Source organism: Taudactylus pleione, unplaced genomic scaffold (assembly GCF_031769625.1).
Source record: "Taudactylus pleione unplaced genomic scaffold, aTauple2 ptg000411l, whole genome shotgun sequence".
Lineage (NCBI taxonomy): Eukaryota > Metazoa > Chordata > Amphibia > Anura > Myobatrachidae > Taudactylus > Taudactylus pleione.
Genome location: NW_028284813.1, coordinates 520,262 through 546,060, shown reverse-complemented (window position 1 = coordinate 546,060; position 25,799 = coordinate 520,262). Strand labels below are relative to the sequence as shown.

At 45.4% G+C, this 25,799-nt stretch overlaps 1 protein-coding gene across 2 annotated transcripts in view; it reads right to left on the bottom strand.

Moving 5' to 3' along the window:
- ANKFY1 (ankyrin repeat and FYVE domain containing 1) overlaps positions 1–25,799 on the bottom strand; it is a 113,481-nt gene that overhangs the window by 79,212 nt on the left and 8,470 nt on the right. For both annotated transcript variants that reach the window (XM_088447031.1, XM_088447032.1), the window contains exon 2: positions 17,628–17,820. In XM_088447031.1, coding sequence (XP_088303157.1) covers positions 17,628–17,820 — 193 coding nt within the window. The remainder of the gene's footprint in view (positions 1–17,627; positions 17,821–25,799) is intronic.

Sequence of the window (25,799 nt, the reverse complement as noted above, 5' to 3'; positions counted from 1 at the left end):
CTGCAAGCTACGCCGAGTTTAGAGACACCCCAGATCCTGGGTCTGGATAAGGTTTACACCGTTGGAAAGAGGTTCAGTTGGGACAAATGATGACGAATCATCATGATCGCAGGCAGCCAAGATATATACAATGACTAATTCATCAGTCATGTAGTCACCTGCTATTATCTCTCCTCATACCAAGAGCACCACACTACCAGTAGCGCACAAAGGGCCCGATTCAGACCCGGTTGTTGCCGCTGCTCGCTCGCAGTGATTGTGGGCATTTTTTTTTTCTTCTCCGGCTGCTCACAAAGCTGTGGGAGACCACCCACAGCTTGTGCGAGCGGCCAGAAGACCATTGCGATAATCGCGACCATCTGCCTTGCGACGAGACCCTACGGTAGGGTCTAGGCTGTCGCAAGGCTGAGTGGACTTCCTGCTCTAATAGAGCAGGGAGTCCACTACTGACATCAGTAGTGATGTCAGTTAGTCCTCCCTACAAACGCCAGGCATTCCTAAGGGAACGCCTGAGTTTGTCCAGCCACCCCCCCGACCCGCCCACAAAACGGGGCGAGCTTTCACTCACCATTGACAGCCGCCCCGTCTTGTTGTGAGCCCCGTAACAACTGAACTTCAGTCGCTCGGCAGGGCTCGTGCTCGCTGGACGCGGCGCATGCGCAGTGCACAAACATCGGGCCACTTGCGAGTGGCTCTGAATGAGCTCCAAAGAAGCAAGTCGCAAATGGCATCTTTGATATAAGTGGCAGAAATTGTTTCTTCCTTCAATACCCATATACTTTCCTCAGCAACAAATAAAATTGTTATTCCACTACCTCAGTATGAATTGTTACCCACAACTCTTATGGGGTCCATACATCAGCAATCAAATGGTGCAATTCCCATTATTCAGATGATTGGGTAAAAATATCTGCAATGTATGGGGTTCACCAATTGCCAATTCTGATCAGAATTATAAATCTGAAATGCGTTGGAGCATACACCCTAATTTCCAGCCCCCATCTATCCTTTACTTGCTGATCCATTCACAGAGCCGATACATTGCAGCGCTACTATCCGTCCAGCCTGCTACAGACGGACTCAGTCACGTGACCTAGACAGCATCACCTGATGCGGAAGTAACAGTACAACGAGGACGGAGAACAGATCCGACAGCCAGACAGCCCGAGAACGCCCAGCAGGAAGTGAGGACGAGAGGACAGCCAAGTTGAGACCAGCGGGGGTCGCAGACCGGCTCTCCCCTCCCACAGACAGCAGCAACAGGCTACACACTGTGACCCTGGTGTCTCCTCTCTCATCTCACCAGAGGAGGGTCCGGATCTAGCTCTGACCTACTAGTCCAGACACCAAGCCCCACAGCCTCAGTGGTCTCCCACCTGTACTGAAGACCACCTGGGCATCGAAACATCCAGCCACACAGTGACTATACTTACTCAGACAACAGCGGGACGCCGCATTGTCCTCAGAGACAGTCCCATCCACATATATCTCCCACTCATCTTGTGGACAGCAAGCCCATCCACAGGCTATATATTTCCCACCTTCCTAGGGAGTATTATTAGCCAAGCTCCATTTTTATCCATGCATGCTATTTACTAGTGTCATATACAATAAATGACATATTTTTGACATTATTACACACTTGCATTCTAGTCAAGTTTCATATGACACTGGAAAGCTACACCACTCCCATCCATACATTGTGGGATTGTTAATATTGTGGGAAGTTCATTATTCATTAGGACATTACACTGGAGAGTGACCAATATTAGTCACTAAATTTACTGACTTTGTCCTCTTATTAATGAATCATTCCTAATTTCATCCACTTCTATATAAAAATAAGAGTTATGGTAAATTTACCTGTGTTAACTCTTTTTCTTCAAAGTGCATAGGGTCCACAAGGTTACCATGGGGATAACGTGGTTGGAGTGATCCAGGCACCAAACAGTTAAGCTTTGAGCTCCCAGGATGCCCCAGGTTCTCCTCCACAGGCATTCAGTTTTGTAAACAAGCCCAAGGCAGGAGAAGGAAAAAGGAAGAACAATCGTACACCAGAAACACTCACAGAAAATAAGGGAATCCGTGACCGAAAGAAAAAATATCCAATGGAGCCAGGTGAGTCAGGGTGGGTGCCTGAGGACCTTGAAGAAAAAGAGTTAACAAAGGTAAGTCTACCATAACTCTTATATTCTTCCTCAGGCTCCATAGGGATCCACAGGGATACCATGGGGATGTCCTAAAACAGTTCCCCTAATGGTGGGGACGCTCCTGAGCAGAAAGGAGAACCAGTCGCCCAAAGGAAGCATCCCGAGAGGCAAAAGTATCAAAGACGTAGAACCTAAGAAAACTGTGGACAAAAAAAATCACGTGGCTGTCTTGCACAATTGTTCAGCAGAGTCACAACAACGGAACGCCCATGATGGTCCCACAGACCGGGTAGAACGTGCTGTTGCCGTGTTTGGGACAGGGAGATCAGCCTGTGTGTAAGCCTGGGCGATAGTCATACATAACCATCGAGCCAAAGTTTGTTTGTTAGCTGGCCACCCTCGTTTGTGAAAACTATATAACACAAAAGTCTGTACGATCCACATAGATACGGAGAGCATGAACCACATCCAGGGAGGCTTCACCTACAGAAAGGTCTGAAGACAAAAAATTGGAACCACAATCTCTTCATTCACATGAAAACAGGACACTACCTTAGGAAGGTAACCCGTGTAAGTAGAACAGCAATCCTGGTGAAAAATCAAAAATGGTGATCAACAAAAGAGAGCATTGTCAAATCAGAGACACTGCGTGCAGAAGAGATAGCGAGGAGAAAAAGGGTCTTCGCTATTAACCATTTCAAATCTGAGTCCAGAAGTTCACATGGGGTAACTTGCTGCCCCTTGAGAATCAAGGACAAATCCCACGGTGCCACCCATGGGACAAAGGGTGTCTGAACTTGTAGAACACCCTGTAAAATGAGATTTTGGTACCTACCGGTAAATCCTTTTCTCTGATTCCACAGGGGACACTGGAGGTGCTTACGCTAGGGTATAGAGGCGTGGATAGCTGGAGCCGGCACTTTAAATAATTTAGAAGTGTGAAGCTCCTCCCCCTCTATGAACCACCAGCCCTCAGTTTAGAAAATGAAGGCCGAGAGGAGATGGAGAACAATCGGAGTAAAAAAGGAGAGAAGAACACACAATAACTGAATCATACAACATACGGAACAGCCGAACAGGCAGGCTAAGAGCGCAGAGGTGGGCGTCCAGTGTCCCCTGTGGAATCAGAGAAAAGGATTTACCGGTAGGTACCAAAATCCCATTTTCTCTTTCATCCACTAGGGGACACTGGAGGTGCTTACGCTGGGGACGTCCCAAAGTTTTCCCCACGGGCGGGAGCACTCTGCGGCGCCTGCAGGCGGCCAAAACGGGATGCCGACTTAGCAAACGTATCAAATTTGTAAAATCTGACAAACGTGTGAACTGAAGACCAAGTGGCCGCACGGCACAACTGTGACGTGGAGGCTCCTCTACCGGCCGCCCATGACGCACCCACAGAACGTGTGGGATGAGCTGAAATAGACGAAGGAGGCCAACGGTCGGCACTAACATAAGCCTGATGAATAGTCAGCTGGATCCAACGTGCTTAGATGCAGGCCAACCCCTGCGAACAGCATCATAAAAGGACAAAAAGCGTCTCGGACTTACGGAGGGACGCTGTCCTGGCAACATAGATCCGGAGAGCCCTAACCACATCCAAGGTAGAAGGACCACCAGAGTCCTCCACCAACGACGGTACCACAATAGGCTGATTAATATGAAAAGCCGACACTACCTTGGGAAGGAAGGCGGCTAACGCCCGGAGTTCTGCCCTATCAGCATGAAACACGTGGTAAGGTGGCTTATAGGATAGAGCACCCAATTTCCGAAACCCTACGAGCCGAAGAGAGAGCCAAGAGGAGGACCGGCTTCTAAGACAGATACTTAAGATCAACCTCCTCCAAAAGTTCAAACATGGGCGACTGAAGAAACAGAAGCAACAAGGTCCCAGGGAGCTATTAGAGGTACAAAAGGAGGCTGAACGTGCAAGACCCCTTGAAGAAACGTCTGCACCTCAGGAATGAGGGCCAATTTCCTTTGAAAGAAAATAGAGAGGGCAGAAACCTGCACCTTTAAAGTTCCCAGACGAAGGCCAAAAACCGGGACAAACTAAAAGTCCTAGACGAAAGAGCCTGACTGGAACACCGTGAGATATAAGCACGCCAGATGCGATGATAATGCGCAGCCGAAACTGGCTTCCTGGCGCGTAGCATGGTGGGAATAACCGTGTCTGGGATGCCTTTGCGTCTTAGGATATCGGTTTCAAGAGCCACCCCGTTAAACGCAGCTGCGCTAAGTTGTGGTGTATGAAAGGGCCCTGCTGTAGACGATACGGGCGCAGAGGAAGGGGCCACTGATCGTCAAACAACTTCTCCGAGGCCAATTTGGAGCCACGAGAATTACAGAGGCTGTCTCTTGTTTTATCCTTTATAAAAGACGAGGAAGAAGCGGAATCTGAGGAAAAATGTAAACAAAGTCGTAGATCCACGGACTTGTCAGAGCGTCTACTGCTTACGCCTGCGAATCTCGACTTGACACGTATAATGGGAGCTGATGATTCAATCGTGACGCCATGAGGTCCACCTGAGGACATCCCCATCGACGTGTTGAACACGTCTGGATGAAGCTGCCATTCTGACTGGTTCTCGGCCCACCGGAGGATCTGAGTTACTTCTCGCATAGCCATGCTACTCCGAGTCCCTCCCTGGCGGTTGATGTAAGTGACGGCCGTCACGTTCTCGGACTGAACTCTTACCGGACGAGTCTTTAAAAACTCTGTTGCCTCTATCAGAGCATTGTAAATCTCTCTGAGTTCCAATACATTTATGGGCCACTTCTGTTCTAGAGGGGACCATCGACCCTGAAAGTAATAATCGAGGACTACTGCTCCCCATCCTCGAAGGCTGGCATCCGTTGTTAAGATTATCCAGTCCCACACTCCAAATCTTATGCCTGCTAACAGATTGTTGGATTGTGTCCACCAAAGAAGGGCTACTCTGGTAACCGGGCTCAGACGGATCTGTCCATGTAGAAGCAGATGAGACCCTGACTCCTGTGTTAGCAGGTCCAGCTGAAATACCCTGGAGTGGAACCGGCCAATCTGTAGCGCTTCGCAAGCAGCTACCATCTTCCCCAAGAGATGCAGACAAAGAAGCATTGACACCTTCTTTGGTCTGAGGACCAGTTGAACCAATAACCGGATATCCCTGGCCTTGTCTGTTGGAAGAAAAATCCTCTGTGATTTCGTATCCAATATCATGTCCAGAAACAGAAGTTTCTGGGACAGACTGAGATTCGACTTCTTGAAGTTCATTATCCAACAGTATTGGATTAGAGTGTAATATGTCAGTAAGGCATGATCTAATAGAAGAGACACCGATGGAGCCTTGAGTAACAGGTCGTCCAAATAAGGGATTAGGGCCCTCATTCAGAGCCACTCGCTAGCGGCAGTACGCTCGTTCCGAGCGATGTTCGCACATCTGCGCATGCGTACGGTTTTTAGTACGCATGCGCGAACCAGTCAGTGCAGCTGAAAATCGTTGGTACGCAATATAGCGAGGGCCTGCTATTTTGAGTGACAGAATGAGGCGTATGTGGGTGGTAACAGGGGAAGGTGCTTGAAAACGGGGAGTGGAGATCCGAACGCAGGCGTGCTTAAAGGTCAAAACGGGCGTTTTAAGGGAGTGCATAATTAATACAGCAGCGTCATTGACCACGTCATTTGTTTTTTTTTAACTCAGAACTGCTCGCAAAATAGCGGTTGAAAACACCAACCACAAGAATAGCGAGCAGTTCATACGCTGTACGATGTACTCGATTAATCTAATAAATAGCGGACATGACGTATGGTGCGTGCGGCCAGGGGGCGTTTTTATCAAATAAACGAGCGTATGTTTTGCTCGCTCGTTCAGACTTAGAGGTGTGAACAGACTGCAATTTGCGAACGGATCATTTGAATAGCCACCCCTTGTTTTTGAACGAACGACCGCAAATAGCGAACGGCTCTGAATCAGGCCCTATGTTCCCTCCTGATGACCGAAGGAGAACGATCATGACTGACATGAGTTTGGTGAATATGCGGGGAGCCGAGGATAACCCGAACAGCAATGCCCGAAACTGATAATGATCTTTCAATATGGCAAAACGCAGAAAGGTCAGGTGTGGTTCCCAGATGGGAATATGGAGATAGGCATCCTTGAAATCCAGGGATAATAGGAACTCCCCTGGTTCCAAGCTCGCTATGACTGACTGCAGAGACTCCATTTTGAAACGATACATCTTCAGATAGAGGTTCAAGGACTTGAGGTTTAAGATGGGCCCTGACCGAGCCATCCGGCTTGGGTACTACAAACAGGCTTGAGTAAAATCCCATACCTCTTTGATGTTCCGGAACCGGAACTAGCACAGACGATACCACTAGGGACTGGATAGCCTCCTGTAGAACCCTGGCCTTCTACAGGTGTTGGCGGACTTGTAGTGAAGAACCGAGGTGGAGGGGGGACTTCGAAGACTATTCGGAACCCCAGGGAAATTAGTCTGCAGATCCACGGGTCTGGTGGTTCCAAACATGTTGAAAGTTCTGCAGATGGTACAAGGTGGGACGGAAGACCGTCATGCCACCTGTTTTTTTTTTTCTTCTCTGGTTTAGGCTCTGCTCTACGTGCAACCGTGTGTGGACGACCTCTACCCCTGCCGTCTAGGTTGCGTGGGAGCACCTCTGGCTCTACCAGGAAAGGAATGAGGCGCACGAAAGGAATGAAACGAAGGTCCATTGTAAGATCTTCTGAGGGTCGGAGCTGTTGACGGGAGGAAAAAAGACTTACCCCCCGTGGACTGGAATATCCATTTGGCTAATTCTGGGCCAAAGATCATATCGCCAGTGAATGGTAAACCCTCCACCGAACGCTTAGATTCTGCATCCGCATGCCAAGCGCGCAACCAGAGGGCTCTGCGCCCCGAAATAGCAGAAGCGGATATGCGAGCACTAAACTGATATCTTTTGAAGCTTCGCCCAAGTAAACTGCAGACTCATATATGTGTTCTGCAAGTAGACGTAACTGTGCTCTGGAAGTACCAGAGTCCAAACCGGTAATCAACTGGTCAGCCCTGCAAACCACCGCCTTGTTAACCCAAGCGGTAACAAGGGTGGGTCTAAGTTGAGCACCCAGTGCAGTATAAATAGATCTCAGCGTTGTCTCCAACTTACGATCCGAAGGATCTTTTAATACTGTAGCCCACGGTACTGGGAGTGCTGTTTTCTTAGAGAGACTGGAGACGGACGCATCTACTGGAGGAGGCGTTTCCCTCTTGTCCATCATGGATGATGGAAAAGGGTAGCTAGATGGAAACCGGCGTGGAATTTGGAACAGTGTATCAGTTTGTTTCCAGGCCACTGAGAGCTGCTGTTGAAGTTGCAGTGAGAACGGAAAAACCACCGAGCTCTTTGTTCATGAAATAATTCACACTCCTGGGATGAAGGAATTACATCCTCGGGTAACTTCAATGTTTTTCTAACCGCCAAAATTAGAGATTCCACCCCGGGAGAGGTGGACTCCAACTCCTGAGGGGTACCTTCCTGTAACGCGTCCTCCAATTCTCCTCTTCGGTATCCTCCGTAGTGAGGAATTCTTCATCAGACTCCCCTGACTGGAGAACAGTCAGAGTACGCTTTTGTGTCAGGCTCTGGTAGGAGGTGGAGGGTGCAGATGCCGCTGTACTCATAAGCTGTACCAGGGTGTCTAAAGACTTGGTTAAATCAGCCATCCAGGTAGGCTGAGACTTACGTGCCTCAGCTAAGTCCCTCATTACTCCTACCATGTCAGCGGCCCATGGAGGAGCAGGTGTGCCTGTAATAGCCATCGGTGGATCTATTGCTATACAAGCATCACATAACATGGATCCAGCGGCATGCGGCCTGGATAGTTTGTTGTTACACTTAGAACAGACAAACATCTTTTGAGCCGCTTTTGTTCTGTTTCACATAGATACACACAGTCACCCAGAGGGACACCAGAAGTGAATTAGAAATAAAAAAAACAGAAGGCTGGTTGGGACACAGAGGAAGAGGTACCCCCTCCCACAGATTAGATTCCCTGCACTTACACCTCAGTGATTACTCACAGCCTCTTGCCAGGGATGTAGTCAGGATAATCAGCCTCCTGCATGTGCTGCACCCTACCTATAATGGAGAGATGCAGGCAACAGAGGGTTAAACAAACAGCAGCCACGCTGTTCTCACAGCCGCTGCCGCGTAAATGAGACAGGGAGCCCGCGTTAAGCTCCGCCCCCCTTCCTCAAGCCCACAGGGGCTCTAATATGGCTGCCACACTAAGTAACCACCTTCCCCTGCAAGCCCCGCTGTGCTCAGCAGTGGGGAGAGGGGAGATGGAATTCAATGAGCAGCGCTGTAGCCGCTGTTCAAGCCCCGCTGAACAGGAGCCTCTAGCTGCTCAGCAGTGGGAAGAGGGGAGAAGCTCAATTAACAGCGCCATAGCGCTCTCTGCATCCCGCACTGGCCGCGGGGCAGGAGACGGGGGATGCGCAGGTGATTTACTCACCGCGCTCCCTGGACGGCTTCCCTCCGAACAGCACTTTCTTCTTGAGAGGGAGTCACCTGACCGGCAGCCGCTTCTGAAGACTGCCCGTAGAAGTGCTGTGTGTGTGTCGGTAAGGAGCTCAGTGCTTTTAGTATAAGCACTGTGCACTCCTTCCTGCCTTCTATTAAGGACAGGGCGCCAGGTAACCGGACCCCACCTTTAGAGAGGTGGCGAAGGGTACCTAAAAGTGTAAAAAAGATGTTAGAAAATAATAAAACTAATTAAATAAAATAATGTAATGCTGGAGCACAGCAGGTTGTGACCAGCTCTGTAGGCACATTTTCTAAACTGAGGGCTGGTGGGGCATAGAGGGGGAGGAGCTTCACACTTCTAAATTATTTAAAGTGCCGGCTCCAGCTATCCACGCCTCTATACCCCAGCGTAAGCACCTCCAGTGTCCCCTAGTGGATGAAAGAGAAAAAATTGTAACATCCGGCAAAGAAGCAATACTTCGCTGAAACCAAACTGACAATGCAGAAACCTGTACTCTCAGGGTGGCCCGGCGGAGGCAAAGGTCTAACCTAGCCTGGAGAAAAGCAAGTACCCGTGAAACCCTAAAAACCTTAGGGTCATAGTTTCTGTGGGAACACCATTGACCAAAAGAATGCCAAACTCTGTAATAGATGCGGGCAGAGGAAGGTTTTCATGTCCTAAGCATCGTTTGAATCACAGAGCTGGAGAAACCTTTGGCTCTTAAGATGGAAGACTCAAGAGCCATGCCATCAAAGACAGACGGGGTAAGACCAGATGCAGGTAGGGACCCTGCGCTAACAGATCCGACCATAGAGGAAGAAGAAACAGTGTCTATGGATAGATTCTGTATGTCGGTGAACCAATGGCGTCTGGGCCAAGCAGGAGCTACTAGTATCACTGTTCCGCCTTCCTACTTGAATTTCCTGAGTACCCTTAAGAGAAGGGAAATCGGAGGAAAGAGATATGCCAGCTTGAAGTCCCATCGCACTGCCAGTGCATCCACAAATGCAGCCGAGTGGTCTCTGGTCCTGACCAGTACCTGGGGACCTTGTGATTGTGACGTGAGGCCATGAGATCTATGTCTGGTAGGTCCCATTTGTTTACCAGGAGTTGATAAACCCCTGGGTGGAGAGCCCACTCTCCGGCATGTATGTCCTGTTGACTTAGGAAGTCCGCTTCCCAGTTGAGGACCCCCGGGATGAATAATGCGATATAGCCAGAAGATGTTCTGCCCAGATCAGAACGTTTGTCACTTCCCTCATGACTGTGGAACTTCGTGTGCCTCCTTGATGATTGAGATAGGCTACTGTGGTCGCGTTGTCGGACTGGAACTGGACTGGCCTGCCCCATGAGCAGGTCCTATGCCATGATAAGTGCTTTGTATACTGCTCGAAACTCCAGAATGTTTATGGGCAGATGACTTTCCTGATTTGTCCATCTTCCCTGAAAGGTGTCATGACAGGTCACTGCCCCACATCAGAGAAGACTGGCATCCGTGGTGAGGAGCACCCAATTTGGAATCCAGAATGGGCGACCTTTGTCCAGATGATCATTTTGTAGCCACCACGAGAGAGAGAGAGACGAACCTTCGGAGTGAGAAGGATCCTCTGGGACAGTGTTAGACGATACGGTCCGTTCCAACGGGAGATAATCAATTGCTGCAGAGCCCTGGAGTGGAACGGAGCATATTCCACCATGTTAAAGGTGGATACCATTGACCCCAAGACCTGCATCGCTGATAAAATGGTTACGCTTCTCTTGCGTAGCAATTTGCGTACTTGCAATGATAGGGCCGCAAACTTGTCCTCTGGCAGAAACACCCTTTGTGCCTGAGAATCCAAAAGTGCCCCCAGATGTACCATCTGCTGTATTTGAAACAATGAAGATTTCTTCCAATTGATTATCCAGCCGATCATCTGTAGGGTCAGTTGGAGATGGTGTTGTAGCACAGCCTGAGATTGTCCCAATATCAAAAGGTGGTCCAGGTATGGCAGTATTCTGATTCCTTGATGCATGAGGTAGACTGTCATCACCACCATTATTTTGGTGAAGACCTGAGGGGCCGTTGATAGACCAAAGGGCAGTGCCGAAATTGGTAATGTTGTTGCAGGACAGCAAACCGTAGAAATTGTTGGTGGGATGGCATAATAGGCACATGCAGGTACGCATCCTTAATGTCCGGGGAAGCCATAAAATCTCCAGGTTCCATAATAATTGATTGGTGAGTCTCCATACGGAACTTGGTACACAAATAAACTTGTTGAGGGTTTTCAGATTCAGAATAGGGCGATGAGACCCATTTGGTTTCTGAACCAAAAATAGATTGGAATAACAACCCTTTCCTTATTGAACCACAGGAACCGGGATTATCACCCTTGCCTGCAGCAGGGAGTGAATGGCCTCCTGTAGGGCCAAGGCCTTGATAGGCTCCGATAGGGGAGTTGTGCAAAAAAAAAAACTTCTGGGGAAATGCCTCCAGAAAGTGAGAGCATACCCCTGAGAGACCACTTCTCGGACCCAGGCATCTGTTGTTGTTGTTTGATGCAAGGAGTCCACAAATTGAAGAAGTTGACCTCCCTGCCTGGGATCCCCCAGGAGGAGGTCCATCCCATCAGGCAGAGGGTCTGTTGTCCGGCTTAGAAGCTGGACATCTGGCCGGCCAGGACCTCTTAGTTTGCTGCTTGATGATCTGCGAGAACTAGACGGCCTGGAGGAAGACTGTCCTTTTGCTCGTCCCTGATGATGAAAGGACCGAAAAGAAGACTGCATAGACTTTAATTTAGCCGTTGATGGCAGACCTGCAGATTTTGAAGCTGCCAGAGTATCTGCTTTCCAGGATCTTAATCAAAAGGACTCTACAAGCCACAACCGAGGCTGCCAATGCTTTAGAAGCGAGGAGCCCCGCATCTATTGCAGCTTCTACCAAATAGGAGGCAGATTCCCGTATGTGGGATATATATATCAGCTGTTCTCTGGTAGCCCCAGCCATAGCCGGCCGAGTAACAGCTCCAAACAATGAAAATACTGCTTTAAAGACATGTTTACATTTTTCTATCTGTAGAATCTTTAAGAGAAGATGCTGACGGAATAGGCAACGTAGCACTCCTGACTAAATGTGTCACGAGCATCCACAGTAGGAGGGACTTCCCCCTTAGTACATTCAGTAGCTGGGAAAGGATACAGAGATGCTAATCTTTTTGTAACATGGAACCATTTATCCGGGTTACTCCATGCCTTTTCAATAAGTTCAGTGAGCTGCTCAGATTTAAGAAACACAGCTTTTACCACCTTCTGGTGTTTAAACACTGGAGCCTTCTGTCTAGGAGCTGGCTCATCATCCTGTAAATTTGGGATTAATTTGACTGCCCTCACCAAAATAGGAAAGGAAATCCATTGTAGAAGGATGGTCCTCCTCTCCGGAGATAGATCCTGGAGAAGAACCCGGCGCAAATTCTTCCGATAATGAGTCTGAATCTACATGCTCAGCAGACTGATAAACAGATAACAGCCGACTGAGCCATATTCTGACTCAAGTGGGCACAAACATCCATCCAGGAAAGATATATAGGGGGGGCAAACATAGCATGCTGAAACTGCTGTGGGTATCCCATTAAGCGTGGGAGTAGCCAAACGATCCACTAACTGCTTCATCACCTGAGACAAGGAGGACACCGAAGATGGCTCCTGTACAGGGGCTGGTAGACTGGGCTGGTGAGGTGGTTCTTTATAACAGACAGCACACAAACCATCCTGTATAAAGTCCTGAGAGGAATAACCTGCCAAATAGGATTTACATGAAACCAGCACAGGGGCCTCCACCTCCTGTTTCCCTTTACCTTTTGACATATCAATTATAAAGGTCACAATGCAATGTAATGTAATGTGACAGCCTTCACAAATAACTAGTAAATGTGAAGTACAAAGGAAAACCCCCACCCACCTGTAACAGAGGGATGAGGAAAAAAAAACAGTGATAGTTATAACTGACAGTCAGAAATAAAAGGCAGTATCAACACAGCAGCTAGCAAAAGTCACATACAATGCATATGTAATTCTGTTGCAATGGACCCTGATTCAACTACTCAAATCTTGGTAGGATATAGAGCACTATATACCTGACCCAGGGGAGAGGTATACAGGGAGACTGACCCAAAACCGCTTCAGCAGAGCACAGATAGTGGGCTGTGACCGTCTCATATGCACGATGAGGGTAGGAGGAGCAACCCAGATGCGGGAAAACCTTTGATGTATATGTGTCTGGGTCGGGGGAGGAGCTGCCGGGGAAGAGCCTACTTCCCCTAAGCTGCATCAACCGACTGGGTACGCTGGCTTCATGGCAGCGGAAGCGTCAACTGCTGATCGCCGTCAGATCACAAGCCCCGATGGTCTAGTGAGGGAGCGAATGGCCCCGGGCCCTCACTGCAGCGGCTTCCGGTACGTCTCCAGCGATTGAAGCAAAGACTTCCGTGTGATTCCCCACGAGCGAGGAATCGCCTTACCTGACATCTCCATGCGTCTGTTTGCAGTCCGGGCCCCGGCGTCGCCCCTAGCAAGCTCTGCTGTGACCCACCCAAATCACTAGAGACGTTACTGGTGTTGCAGCCCGGCGGAGGTAGATGGAATTGCAGTGCAGGCGTCTTATTACGCTCAGCACTGCTAACTCTATGGCATAGAAATAAAATAAAACAAACTTAAAGCTTGGGACTGCCTGAGCAGTCCCCAATAAAAAAGTGCGTCTGAATTCTGCCGCACCAATTGAACAACTGGATGCCTGTGGCCAGTGTAGATGTGGAGGACGACCTGGGGCATCCTGGGAGCTGAAAGCTTAACTGTTTGGTGCCTGGATCACTCCAACCACATTATTCCTATGGTACCCCTATGGACCCTGAAAAAGAAAGAGTCTTTACTTATTAAAGCAAACTATACATTTTAATAATCTATAGATATGAGTAGTTTGGTTGACTGTTTTAGTTTTCATTTTAATTAGTTTGTTACATATAGCAATAACCTTTAATAAAATCCTTTTCTCTGAATCCATCTGGGGAACACTGGACCATGGGGTTGCTTGTGGGGACCGAAGGATCTGGCACTTAATTTAGACTAATATAACTTTAAGGAAGTAGCTCCTCCCCACTGCAACCCGTGGTCTTCAGTTCTTTTTAAGTGCCCAGGGAAGCTGGCCTGTTCTGCAGAGCAGCCCTAAGAGCCCTGTACTTTAGATTAGTTTTTCTTTTATTTGTAAATTTTTCTTTTCTTTTCTGGAGTTAGCCCTCTAGACAGGCTGGTTATTCCTATTCTGGTCGAGGACCCACAATGTGGTTAGCACTGGCCGCTGGGGTCCATTGTTACTAAGGGTTTTCTTATTCGGGAGTCAGAATCTTGGCTGCTTTCTACATTGCCATGGTCCAGTGTCCCCCAGATCGGATGAAAGAGAAAATTGTATTTATACAAAACACAATTTCTCATCACTATTTAAATAAGATCTCCAACTCTCTTTTCTTTTCATTTATAAAAAGGTGTCCAATTTAAATCACAGAGGTCAATTTATTGCTGAACTTTCATATATGTGGGTGGAAGCTATCTAAATGGTATCATCATCCCAAAAACATGCTAATTATTAGGGAATTTTTATTTCAGAGCCTGAGATCCCCCCAAAAAATACCCAATGTGGGAACGCTTCAGTTGTAATTGGATAACCCTTGGAAATTAATTAGTGCACGGTAAATTACCGCAGCAAATTGAATTTCCCCCCATAATGTTTTAACTGTTGGTTCTGAGTAATTACATCACTGATATCAAACAATCCTTCTGCAGGCTACCAATGCAGGGTTCCTCTTTTTTATTACAGAAAGGAAACATTCCTATAAATAAGTGTCCAGAATGAAACAATGTAATGCATGTTTTTCAGTCATCTCTTTGCAAAACAAAGCATTTAATATATGGGAAATTAACACAGTAGATTTATTTAGTAAGTAGAGACTTTACTAAAGAAAAATCCAAAACAAAAATACCAGATGAAGTTGTGGCCAGGAAGACATTGAAGATGTATACAAAACAGTTACTAAATGTGGCTGGAAATTAAAAGATATACTAATGTCTTGAAAATCTATGCATGATATAGCCATCTGAAAATCTCAGAGGGAATGTTGCTGAGAAGTGTTAAAGAGCCTATTTCATCAACCATGACTAACTCTCATGTAAATGCTTCCTTCCCTCTGTATACAGAGTCATCTGTGGGAAATGTTGTGTAAGATCTTATTGTTAAAGATGTACATCCATTTCTTAAGCAGTATTTTTATTTTAACTCACATTGAGTACTGGAACCTGGGACACCCAATCTGCTCTCAATAGAATAATCACCGTAATGGCACGTTAAAAAAATTCCATTTGTCTAAAGGAACATTTGAATACACTTTCCCTTACCTGTATGGTTATTGTGATGCATACCATAAAAGTACAAAATGCAGTTATAGTGACCAAAAATCTCAATATTCCTATGTAATAGGTGGAAATTGGAGGGTTCTTATTTGTGAATGTTGATTAATTATAGTTCTCTTTAAAATAAATACAAACATCTTTGCTAGAGGTAACCATTTTTTTCTACTTTTTTTTTTTTTTTTTTTAACTTTATTGAATGTTAACTACAAGAACTCAAACAGTGTCAACCTAACTTTGCAGCAAAATTGCCAAAAATAAAAATCTGTACTTTTGTAAACTCGAGCGTTATTACTTTGTCCCCATAGAGGTCTTCATAGACCTCTAGAACAGTGCTTCTGAAACTAGACACCTTAGCGTCAGTTGGTGCATGGTGTATTGGGCACAATGACAATCCTGGTGTGTCAAACACAAATGACAGCGGGGTAAAAAGCTGGGTCCCGCGTAAGAACATGCTCCGGGCAATCAGCAGAGCAAGGGGAGGAAAAGGTGCTTTGCCGCTCTCCCCTGCATCGGCATCTAGAAAATCCGCAGCTTTCAGATGTCCTGCATCCTGACCTCTTGCCCATCAAAAAAAAAACCTACCATCCGCCTCTTGACTTTCAGCAGTGTTAGAGGAGCCGGGTGCAGGCAGACAGCCGTATCACAACGTCATGACTTTTGACATGGAGAGGAGCCGACAGTCGCAGGCTCAGTAGGACCAAAAGGAAAAAAAGTCCTATAGCTAAGTAAACTATAATGGTTAAAAATAACAGGGATATGGGGGCAAGTAACTGGTATGTAAAAAAATCCTGGGAATGTGCGCTTTGGATAGGTACGTAGTCAGGGGATGGGGGGGGTTAAGCGTATGTTATTGGTGTTTTATGTGTTTTACTATCTAGCTAGCATATTTTAGGAATATCACAAGGTTAATTAACATTTATTTGTAGATCTTTAAAATTGTGTGTCACGTATGTTAGTCTTCAGTGTGTCACGGCAGGAATAAAGTTCCTGCCGTGACTCTAGAGAACCACTGCTCCAGAGTGGCAAAAGTAGCCTGCAGATCTGCAAATAATACTAATAAAAGAGTTTGAGAGGGGGCTGAGACCATGATTGGAGGTCTGCAACTTTTAAAAAACACCTATGTAACAATTCTTATTGTTCAAAGGGCATCTAAAAAAATGAAAAGTTGGCCTAATACGAAAAGGCACTGTGAATCTTTAAAGATCTAGATGTAAAAGTTTGCAGTTTAGGTGTAGGTAACTCCAAGATGTGTGTTATTATCAGTCATTTAGTGAAAATGTTACTGTGGAATTTAATGACATTTTGTGTTGTGGATCCGGAGGATAGCGCCCACACTAACTTTATAATTTGCAGAATTCAGATATACACCGGTTTATGCCAGCTACCTGTATCTTCAGAATATCCACATTATATACTGCAGACTGCTATTGCATGGTTGTTTTCTTAAGATGTTTTTGCAGGGCTGTAGTTTATTGGATTCCAGTCATTGATCACATGCCTCTGCAACGCTTACAATATTAGTCTGTGTAGTGCGTAGGCAACAGTGGTAGGGTGTTGAAAATGAGGGGAATATTCTACTAGGAAATACTGCTACAGGCAGACAGCATCAAGCACACTCTACATGGCCTTCCATTACCAGCAACTAAATCCCACACTGCATGGGCACACACCCTCATGACGAGTCTCCAATCCGCACATTCCCAATCTGCTTTTTGAATATATTATCATCAGCTATTTTTTATTGCTCTTTGTAACCACTCCTTCAACCCGTTATAACGACTTACCTTAGCCCTCAGCTCATGTGCACACTTTATGTCATTATTCATCATGGTGTACTAAAAATATCTGCTATTGTTATTAACGACTGTGAAAAATAAGCCTCTCTATAGCCATTCCTGGTTATTCTATAATTGTAAAGACTGGTCAAAGAGAGGCAGAAGAATATATTAGTTTATGTAAAGATTCCTTAGGTTTTGGATTTTTTTAAATAACCCACACTAGTCCATCTACACTTAAACACCTAGGAGCCAAAAGTAGATTTATGTGAAAGCTCATTTTGTGGATGGATCTTGTAATTTTTGGTGACTCAGAATCTTCTGCATATCTGTCGTAACTCCACTTACTGCTGAAAGGGTGTAACATAGACTACAGTTTAGTGAGAGAATGCAGACGCAATCATAAACAATGCTGAATGATGCACATGGAGATCAGTTTGGTTTCAGACGGATCTCTAGCACCGGACGTAGGACTGCTGCAAACGAGCACTGATAGTGATGACAGCAATATGAACAAGTGTAGATAGCGTATATTGGTGAAACGCAGCATACGGGCAAATATCCTTATTTAGTTCTGTGCACGCAATGGAAGAGCAGCTGCAGCCAGCTTCCGTACAACTATGAATCAGCCCCTTCGTTGGAAAAGTTTGCCTCTCTTTTACTAAACCCATCATTATTGCTGGCATCTACCACCCCCCCCAAATGTGCTGAAAACATAAACAGGTATGCCCAAATAGCTATATTCATTCGCTTACCTGTACTGTTCCTGCTGGTAGAGCTGAGCAACGATTGCCAGGAGACGGCTAATGAAGGAGTCGTTGGCGGCCTCTATGTTGCCCTGGGCGACTAGTAGGGTGCATTTCTTCTCCGTCTCGGCCAACTTTTGCTGCATTTTGACGTACTCCTGGCGTAGAAGCGCCAAGTGTTTCTGCAATTTGCCCACTTCCTCTTTAAGAAAAATCCAAATGTAAGTAGAGATAAACTGAACAATCCCTTCAAAAATCTGAACCATTATAAAACTAGACAATGCTATAAGCTAACCTTACATACAGCAGAATGAATGAACTAGCAATTATTCCACAAACTGACTCTATATGGAAAGCCACAACATGTCAATGGAAGTGTTATGATTTATAACCAACATTTAAAAAAAATGTACTTGATTTGATAGTCTTAATCCACCAATGTAGCGATTGTTCAGCTCCATTAGTACTGTATTAGTAGCCTTAAACCTTAAAACATGCTGGATGTCAGATACTGGCAAATGTAACGGCTCAATTATAATTCAATAGCTACGTAGTGTCTTTTGTAAAACACAGGATCACTTTGCGCTTTGTACTCACAGGTTGACTAGAATATTTTACATTTTGCAAAGCAGTATATCTTATTAGTTGTCTGTCAGGAACATCGCCTCATCCCTGCCCACCAGAAACGCCACATGCAGAGAGAAGTATTGCTTCTGCTGATATTCCACATGCTTGCAGAAATGAATATATGTTGTGGTCATGTACTTATTCTACATCACTCTGCTGCAAATAAAAAGCAAACTATAGGAGAATGTTTCCACGTAAAAACTTATATTATAAAATCATATATCCCACCACAAACAGGGCCACCACCTCTGCATTCATATATACATTGAATTATGCTCGAATAGAAGCCTTCAGTTGAATTTAGCAGAAAGCAGATTAGTCATGATGACAGGGACTTAAAACCAATGCAAATATGTTTCCCAATTCCTCACTGTTCTAATAATACCGTCTGTATCCTTCTAACCAATCTGAGGAGTACGGTACAATGGAGTGCTGACACACAAATGCTTTACACTCAGCCACTTCGTCAGGATGACCTGAGTGCTGGGTGCCTTCCTGTGCAGTGTAAGGGTCCAGGCACACATTTATGTCTGACACGGCCACACAAACAACAGAGACACTAATGGAAAGTACCCTAAGTTATCAGATGTAAAAATTCATTCTACTTTGCTTTAGTGATAAGTATGTCAGGACGCTAGATGCAGTTTATAAGAATTTTGAAGGGCCGACTACTTAAGAATACACATAGGGCCTGATTCAGAGTTGTACACTTTGCCGATGTTCACGCATTCGCAGCACTTTTTGATACTGCGCATGCACGAAACTCCATGGAAAGTCCAAATACGCGCGCGCAAACTAAAGACGGCATTGCAATCTCCGTGATCGCAAGGTCCTGAGCAGACCACTGCGATCCATGGAAATTCCTGGGTGGAGTCAAAGTGTTTGCAAAAAGGGTCCAGTCCATGGATGCGTTATGGAGTTCCAGGGGTGGGTCTGATATCCCAGCTGCATTCCCAAACGCAGAACCACAGTCTCAAAGGTTAGAATCAGATAAACAGTTGACTCAGAATCTGCGTAGTCCAGGACATACTCCAAGAGGATCTGCACACAGCACATATAGGAGAAGTGGGTGTAGCAACTTTTGCACAGTCCGTCGCACACTATTTCAGACAGGGAGTCTGTTAGCAGGCACTAGCCTATTTTCACAAATACATTACAAGCGCGAATGCAGTTGAAAATGCAATAGTGTACATCTCTGAATCAGGCCCATACACCAATCAGCCATAACATTATAGGTGCTGCCAAAAGCATGCTGGGCCGCCGAGGCATGGATTCCACAAGACCTCTGAAGGTGTCCTGTAGTATCTAGCGCCAAGACCAGGTATGGGCAATAAGTGGCCCTCCAGCTGCTGAACTACACATCCCAACATATTCTGCAACAGTTGTAGCATGGCCAAAAAGCAAAATTGTGGCAGGGATGTGTAGACCTAGAAACAGCTGGAGGACCACTTAATGCCTACACCTAACCAAGACATTAGCAGCACGTAATATTACCTCTAATTTTACATTTAAAGACGACCCTGGCTTTAGTCTGATAGTAGACTCTTTCAACATACCATAAAGCAGGTCATCCGACTATACTTCATTATTTATCTTGTTTACCGAGACATCTAATGGGATGCACCACTGCTAATAACTTTTATTTACATGTTTGATACTTTCATGGACTGATATATTGATTTTAATGAGATGCTGAGATATCTATTTTTATATTGTCATTTGTATACAAAATGTAATATATATGACATCAATGCATGTTGAATAGTAACACTGTAACTTTCACGTTAGTACTTAATTTGGGAGTATTTGATTACTATGCAATAAAAAAGGATTTTTTACAGATTATTAGTTACTGCCTATTGTGGATACCAGCGCGTTCTCTGTATACAATGAACAGGACCTGTCGTTTTGGAGATGCTCTGACCCAGTCGTCTAGCCATCCAGGGGTGGGTCTGATATCCCAGCTGCATGCTGGTCAGTGTTTCATGCTGGTCAGTGTTAGGCAGCGGTTTTCAACCTGTGAAGTGTGCCGTGGGGGTCAGAGCTGCCAGTCACACATTCTAGTACAGCAGAGTGCAGACCGGACTGCCACTGAGCTCCTCTGGGAGGCTCAGGCGCCCCCTGGCTATGACCTGTATAGACGCGGCGGCGTGACATCACAGGTCACGCACACATGTTGCAAGACATCCAGCCAGTCCGCTCTCCCTCCCGAGACCCATCCGACTGCCTGCATGCACGCACGCTGCTGCCAGCTCTGCACTGTGTGAGGGACAGATTTTATGTGGGGGCAGCCAATGATTTATTTTATTTTTGTGGGGAACAATGTGTTTTTTTTTGGTTTCTGTGGGGGCCAACCAATGTTATGGTGTTTTATTTCTCTGGGGCCAATGTATGTGCGTTTTATTCCAGTGGGGGACAATGTAGTGTTTTATTTCTCTGGGGCTAATGTAGTGTAGTAGTTTTTTATGTGGGAGCCAATATAAATGTTTTTTTCATAGGTCGCGCACGCCGTATCGCCGGATGGTGTGACTTGGCAACTTTAAAATCTTGCGTCGTGTGCCTCCAGTTGAAGGTGGTTGAAAATCGCTGGTCTAATGTATTGGGGGGAGATGTATCAAACCTTCAAAGAGGACAAGTGGAGAAGTTTCCCATATCAACCAATCAGCTTCTATCATTTTATCACTTTTCCTCTTTAGAAGGTTGCTGCTTAGGAGGGAAGTTGTGCTGGTTGGATTCTCAACAAGCACTTTTGGGTTTTGTTTGTAAGGATTTATTTGATTTTTTTTATTTAATAAAACTGTAATCGTAGAGAATATATTTTTCGCTATGTAATTCCTATTTCCTGCCCTCCCGAGCAGGTACATGGAACATGTGATAGCTTAGGCGTCTTGGGGTGAACTCTAGAGTCTATGGGGGCGATTCAATTAACACTGTGGGGATGTACCTCCCGCGTTAAGTGCCTGGAGTTATTCAATTACTCCTACAGTAAACCCGCAACTAGCACATTTCTGCTCGTATCATCCAGAGTGTGCAATCAGAAGTCTGCATTAACTACCGTGTTTCCCCGATATTAAGACACTGTCCTATTTTTTTTTTTTGGTAAAAAAAAACTCCATAGGGCTTATTTTCAGGGTAGGGCTTATTTTAATTAACGTTGACAGCAATTTCAATAATTCAATACAATTCTTTACTTCCCTTTATTTTTTTTCTCCTCTCCTCCGCGGTGCTGCTGTAAATGACGCTGCCACGCACGCCAGCTGCAGCGCGCTCACTGTGAGACGCTGCAGCTGTGATTGTATGCCACTGTTAAATCTTTAACAGCGGCATCCATTTCATGTGGGGGCGGAGCTGGAGGCGTTTTAGTATAGCACAGACAGGGACCGGACAAAATGGGGATTTTGTTAGGGCTTATTTTCGAGGTAGGGCTTATTTTGGACCGTTTTCCAAAAGTAAGGGTAGGGCTTATTTTTGGAGTAGGTCTTATTATGGGGGAAACACGATAGTGCATCGGTGCTAGTCACGGGCTTACCGCTTGTAGTAACTACATCGCGTCTGGCACTTCCTGCCATTCATGTGAATGTTAAGCCTCATACACACTTGCCGATATTTGGAACTATTGAACGATAACAATATTGTTAGCGTTCAAACTATCCGTCAGTGTGTATGCAAAAAACGACCAGCTATGCACGCTCCCACTGGTCGTTTACGATACCCCCAGTCGGCTGTACAAGTAGCCCAAGCTGGGGATATCGGGAGCTATGCCATGCTGCTGAATGCAGCATTGCCCCGCTCCCCCTCCCTGCCGTCGTCCGTCGCTGGTCTGCATCGGCAAGTGTGTATACATTTGCCAATGCCAGCACCCTCGCCGGGCCCGCTGATAATGATATCGCCGCATACACACATCGTGTAGTGTGTATGCAACTTTACTTTGTCCCGAACCTCCAAACTAAACAATGTTGCAAACAAAGATTCAGCAAGGATCACAACTGCAAAGCTGCACGCAGGCAGCTTTGCAATTGCAATCCTTGCAATAATGCAAATGCAGGAAAGAGGTGTAGGACAGCCCCTGCTGCATTTACGATCCCAGCACTGTGACAGAGATCACCATTGCGACCATCGGTGGTCGATGGTGGACAGCGCAGGGCCTCCAGCCAACTGATTAAGCCTCAGCTTATTTAGGCTGGCCAGCTTGCGAGCCCAGGACACTGCGATCAACGCAGATCCTGGGCTAGGCACTCCCGGAAAACAGGGGGTACGGGCCGCTCCTTAAATGCCTCTGCCTGTCAATCGTGCGTGCGACTGCGCAGGACCCATTCGGCAAACTCGCAGAATGGGTCCTGCGCACGCGCAGATTCACAATAATAATGTGTTCACTGCTGAATCAGGCCCAAAGTACACTCTTTCATGACAATGGTATTCCCTGATGGCAGTGGGCTCTTTCAGCAGACTAGTGTGCCACAGCACACTGCAAACATTTTTCAGGAATGGTTTGAGGAACATGACAGAGTTCAAGGTGTTGGCTTGGCCCCATATCTCAATCCAATCGAGCATCTATGGCAGAGGTTCCCAAACGCGGTCCTCAAGGCTCCCCAACAGGTTTTAGAGATATCCATTATTGAGCACAGGTGGTTAATCAAATTAACTGAGGTACTAATTAAGTCGCCTGTGCTCAACCATGGATCTCTCTAAAACCTGAACTGTTGGGGAGCCTTGAGGACCGCGTTTGGGAATCTCTGATCTATGGGATGTGCTGGAAAAATAAGTCCCAGCAATGTGGGCCACACCTCGCAACTTACAGGACCTTAAAGGATCTGCTGCTAACATCTTGGTGCCAGATACTACAGGTGGTCTTGTGGAATCCATGCCTTGATGGGTCAGAGCTATTTTGGCGGCACGAGGGGGACCTATACAATATTATGCAGGTTTTTTTTTTTTTTAAATCTGTTTATTATTTTTCAAAAATAATAAAACAATACAAAATACAATAACATTGAAATTCATCTTACATTGGAGCAACAAAATAAATTTCAGAACAATGCACTTCCATATAAAATATATCAAATTACAATATATAAAATAGAAATAGCAGTGTCAAAACACACAAATCAGCAATATCAATTTAAAATAAAAATAACAAGAAGAAAAAGAAAAAAAAAAAAAAGGTAAAAAGGGTCAATAAGGGGGAAGAGAGAACTGGGTGATACCAGAGTACACCGAAAAAAAAAGAATTTCAAAAGGAATCAGATGTACCCGTTTACAGCTATAGTGTTATATAATGAATGGTAGCCAAACAATAATAAATCTAGCTAATACAAACTGCGCTATAGAAACCAGGAGGTGGTTTCAAATGCTTTCAATATAGTAGTTTGCATGGAGGAGTCGAGTGATTAGATATAAAGGCCCCATTTCTTATAAAAAGAAGTCACTCCAGCTTCCAATGCCGGAAATAGGGCTTGCCTATCATAATAAAGTAGCAATGTCTTAACTGATCCCATGAAAAGAGGAGTGGAAATCATCCAATTACACAAAATTACTTTTTTGGCTATTGTGACAATAATCTTTAACAAGGGTGTGAACAATTTTTCACGCGCCCCCAGTTGCCATTTAGAAAAGTCCTCGCAAAGCAGAGCGGCTGGATCAATTGGATGTGACAAGGAAAAATGGAATTAATACAGTTCATAACTTTGCCCCAAAACGTCTGAATCTTCGGACATTGCCAAAAATTCTAATAAAAAGTTGCAATAGGGCGTAAACATTTTAAGCAATCACCCTACTCCTCCAAAACCATGTGTTGTCTACGAGCCTGGGAGATGTAAACACGAAGTATAGTTTGAATGTGAACCTCCTGTAGCCAAGAACAGCGGAGATATATCAACACAGCATCATAATGAAGCAAGAGGGACTCAGAAGAGGGTATATAACGTTTCCACACTGCCACAGTTTTTTTCCACACCCTAGGTGGTGCGTGTTTCACCAATTTTGAGCGGAGATATCTGGTCTTATATGGGTGCAACACAATGAAAGATAACAGCGACTGAACAGAATCTGGAGAAGCCGGTTCCGGTAACTGTTGTAATACAGATCTAGCGTAACAGGTAGCTTGCAAATACATGAAAAACTGTCTATGTCGGAATTGATAAGTATCATGTAGTGCCTGGTATTCCCTGATGGCAGTGGGCTCTTTCAGCAAGAGAACACCACCACCAGGGTCAAACACATCTTTAATTTTTGCAATACCTTTATCCCTCCAATGCTGAAAAAAATGGTTATCAAGCCCTTGTGGGAAAAGGGGGTTACCCCAAAAATATATAAAATTTGGAGGCTGTATAAGGCCTAGACAATTTGGAACAAATATTTTTCCAAGCCAAATACATGTCATAAAAAATAACTTTATTATAAGTATGAGGAAGCATAAGCCTCCAAGGCATATGAAGCAGGGCAGACGCTGAATAAGGGGCAAATAAGGCTGATTCAGAGGAAGAGTGAGTATAAACTTCCCTAGTCAAAAGCCAATCACTAATATATCTAATAAACACAGCTTTAGTAAACAAACTAATCTTCGGCAGAGCCAGCCCTCCTTTTCTCTGGGCAAATGTAGTTTGGTGACACCTATCCTTGGGTGTTTACCTTTCCATAGAAATGCAGTAAAAATTTTGATACCAAATTTTATATCAAAGAGTGACAGGGAAATAGGAAGCATTTGGATGGGATAGGAAATTTTAGGAAAAGCCACACTTTTAATCAAGGCTAAATGACCCAGAAGGGACAGGGGTAATAATTTCCAGGTCTCCAGCAAATTAGCCACCTGTGTCAACACTGGAGAAAAATTCAGGCGATAAAGCGAGGACATCATTAAGGCGATAGTAATTCCAAGATACTTAAAATGCGAGCTGGTAATACGGAAATGGCTATAGGCAGGGTCTCTCAAACCATCATTATCGATGCCACCTAAAAGGGAGGGACTTGTGTAAATAAATTCTATAACCCGCAAAAGATCCAAAGGCAGACAATAATGTTATGATGGCAGGTATAGAACTGACCGGGTTTGAGACAAACAATAACATGTCATCTGCGAAGAGCGAGAGTTTAAGCTCTGGCTGTCCAATAAAGATACCTGTAAATTCAACCGATGAGAGTAGCGGTTTTAGCGCTACGGCAAATAATAAAGGGGACATAGGATACCCCTGACGTGTACCTTGGCAAACCTGAAATGGAGAGGACAAATAACCATTGCTGGAAACTTGGGTGGACGGAAAAGAATACAACGCCTGAAGAAGAGAAACAAAGCAGGGAGGGAAACCAAATATGAGCAGGGTCGTATATAGGTGATCCCAGGTGACCAGGTCGAAAGCCTTCTCAGCATCCATAGAATTAATTACCTGTGGAGAAGGGACAGAAGATAAGGCAGACAACTATCACCGAGATCACCTTTCTTATGTTAAAAGCGTAGTGTCTACACTAGATAAAGCCAGTTTGGTCTAGTGCTATAATGGAAGGTAATTTTCATAAATATGTAATCTACATCTAAGGACCGTATTCAATAAGTTTCGCATC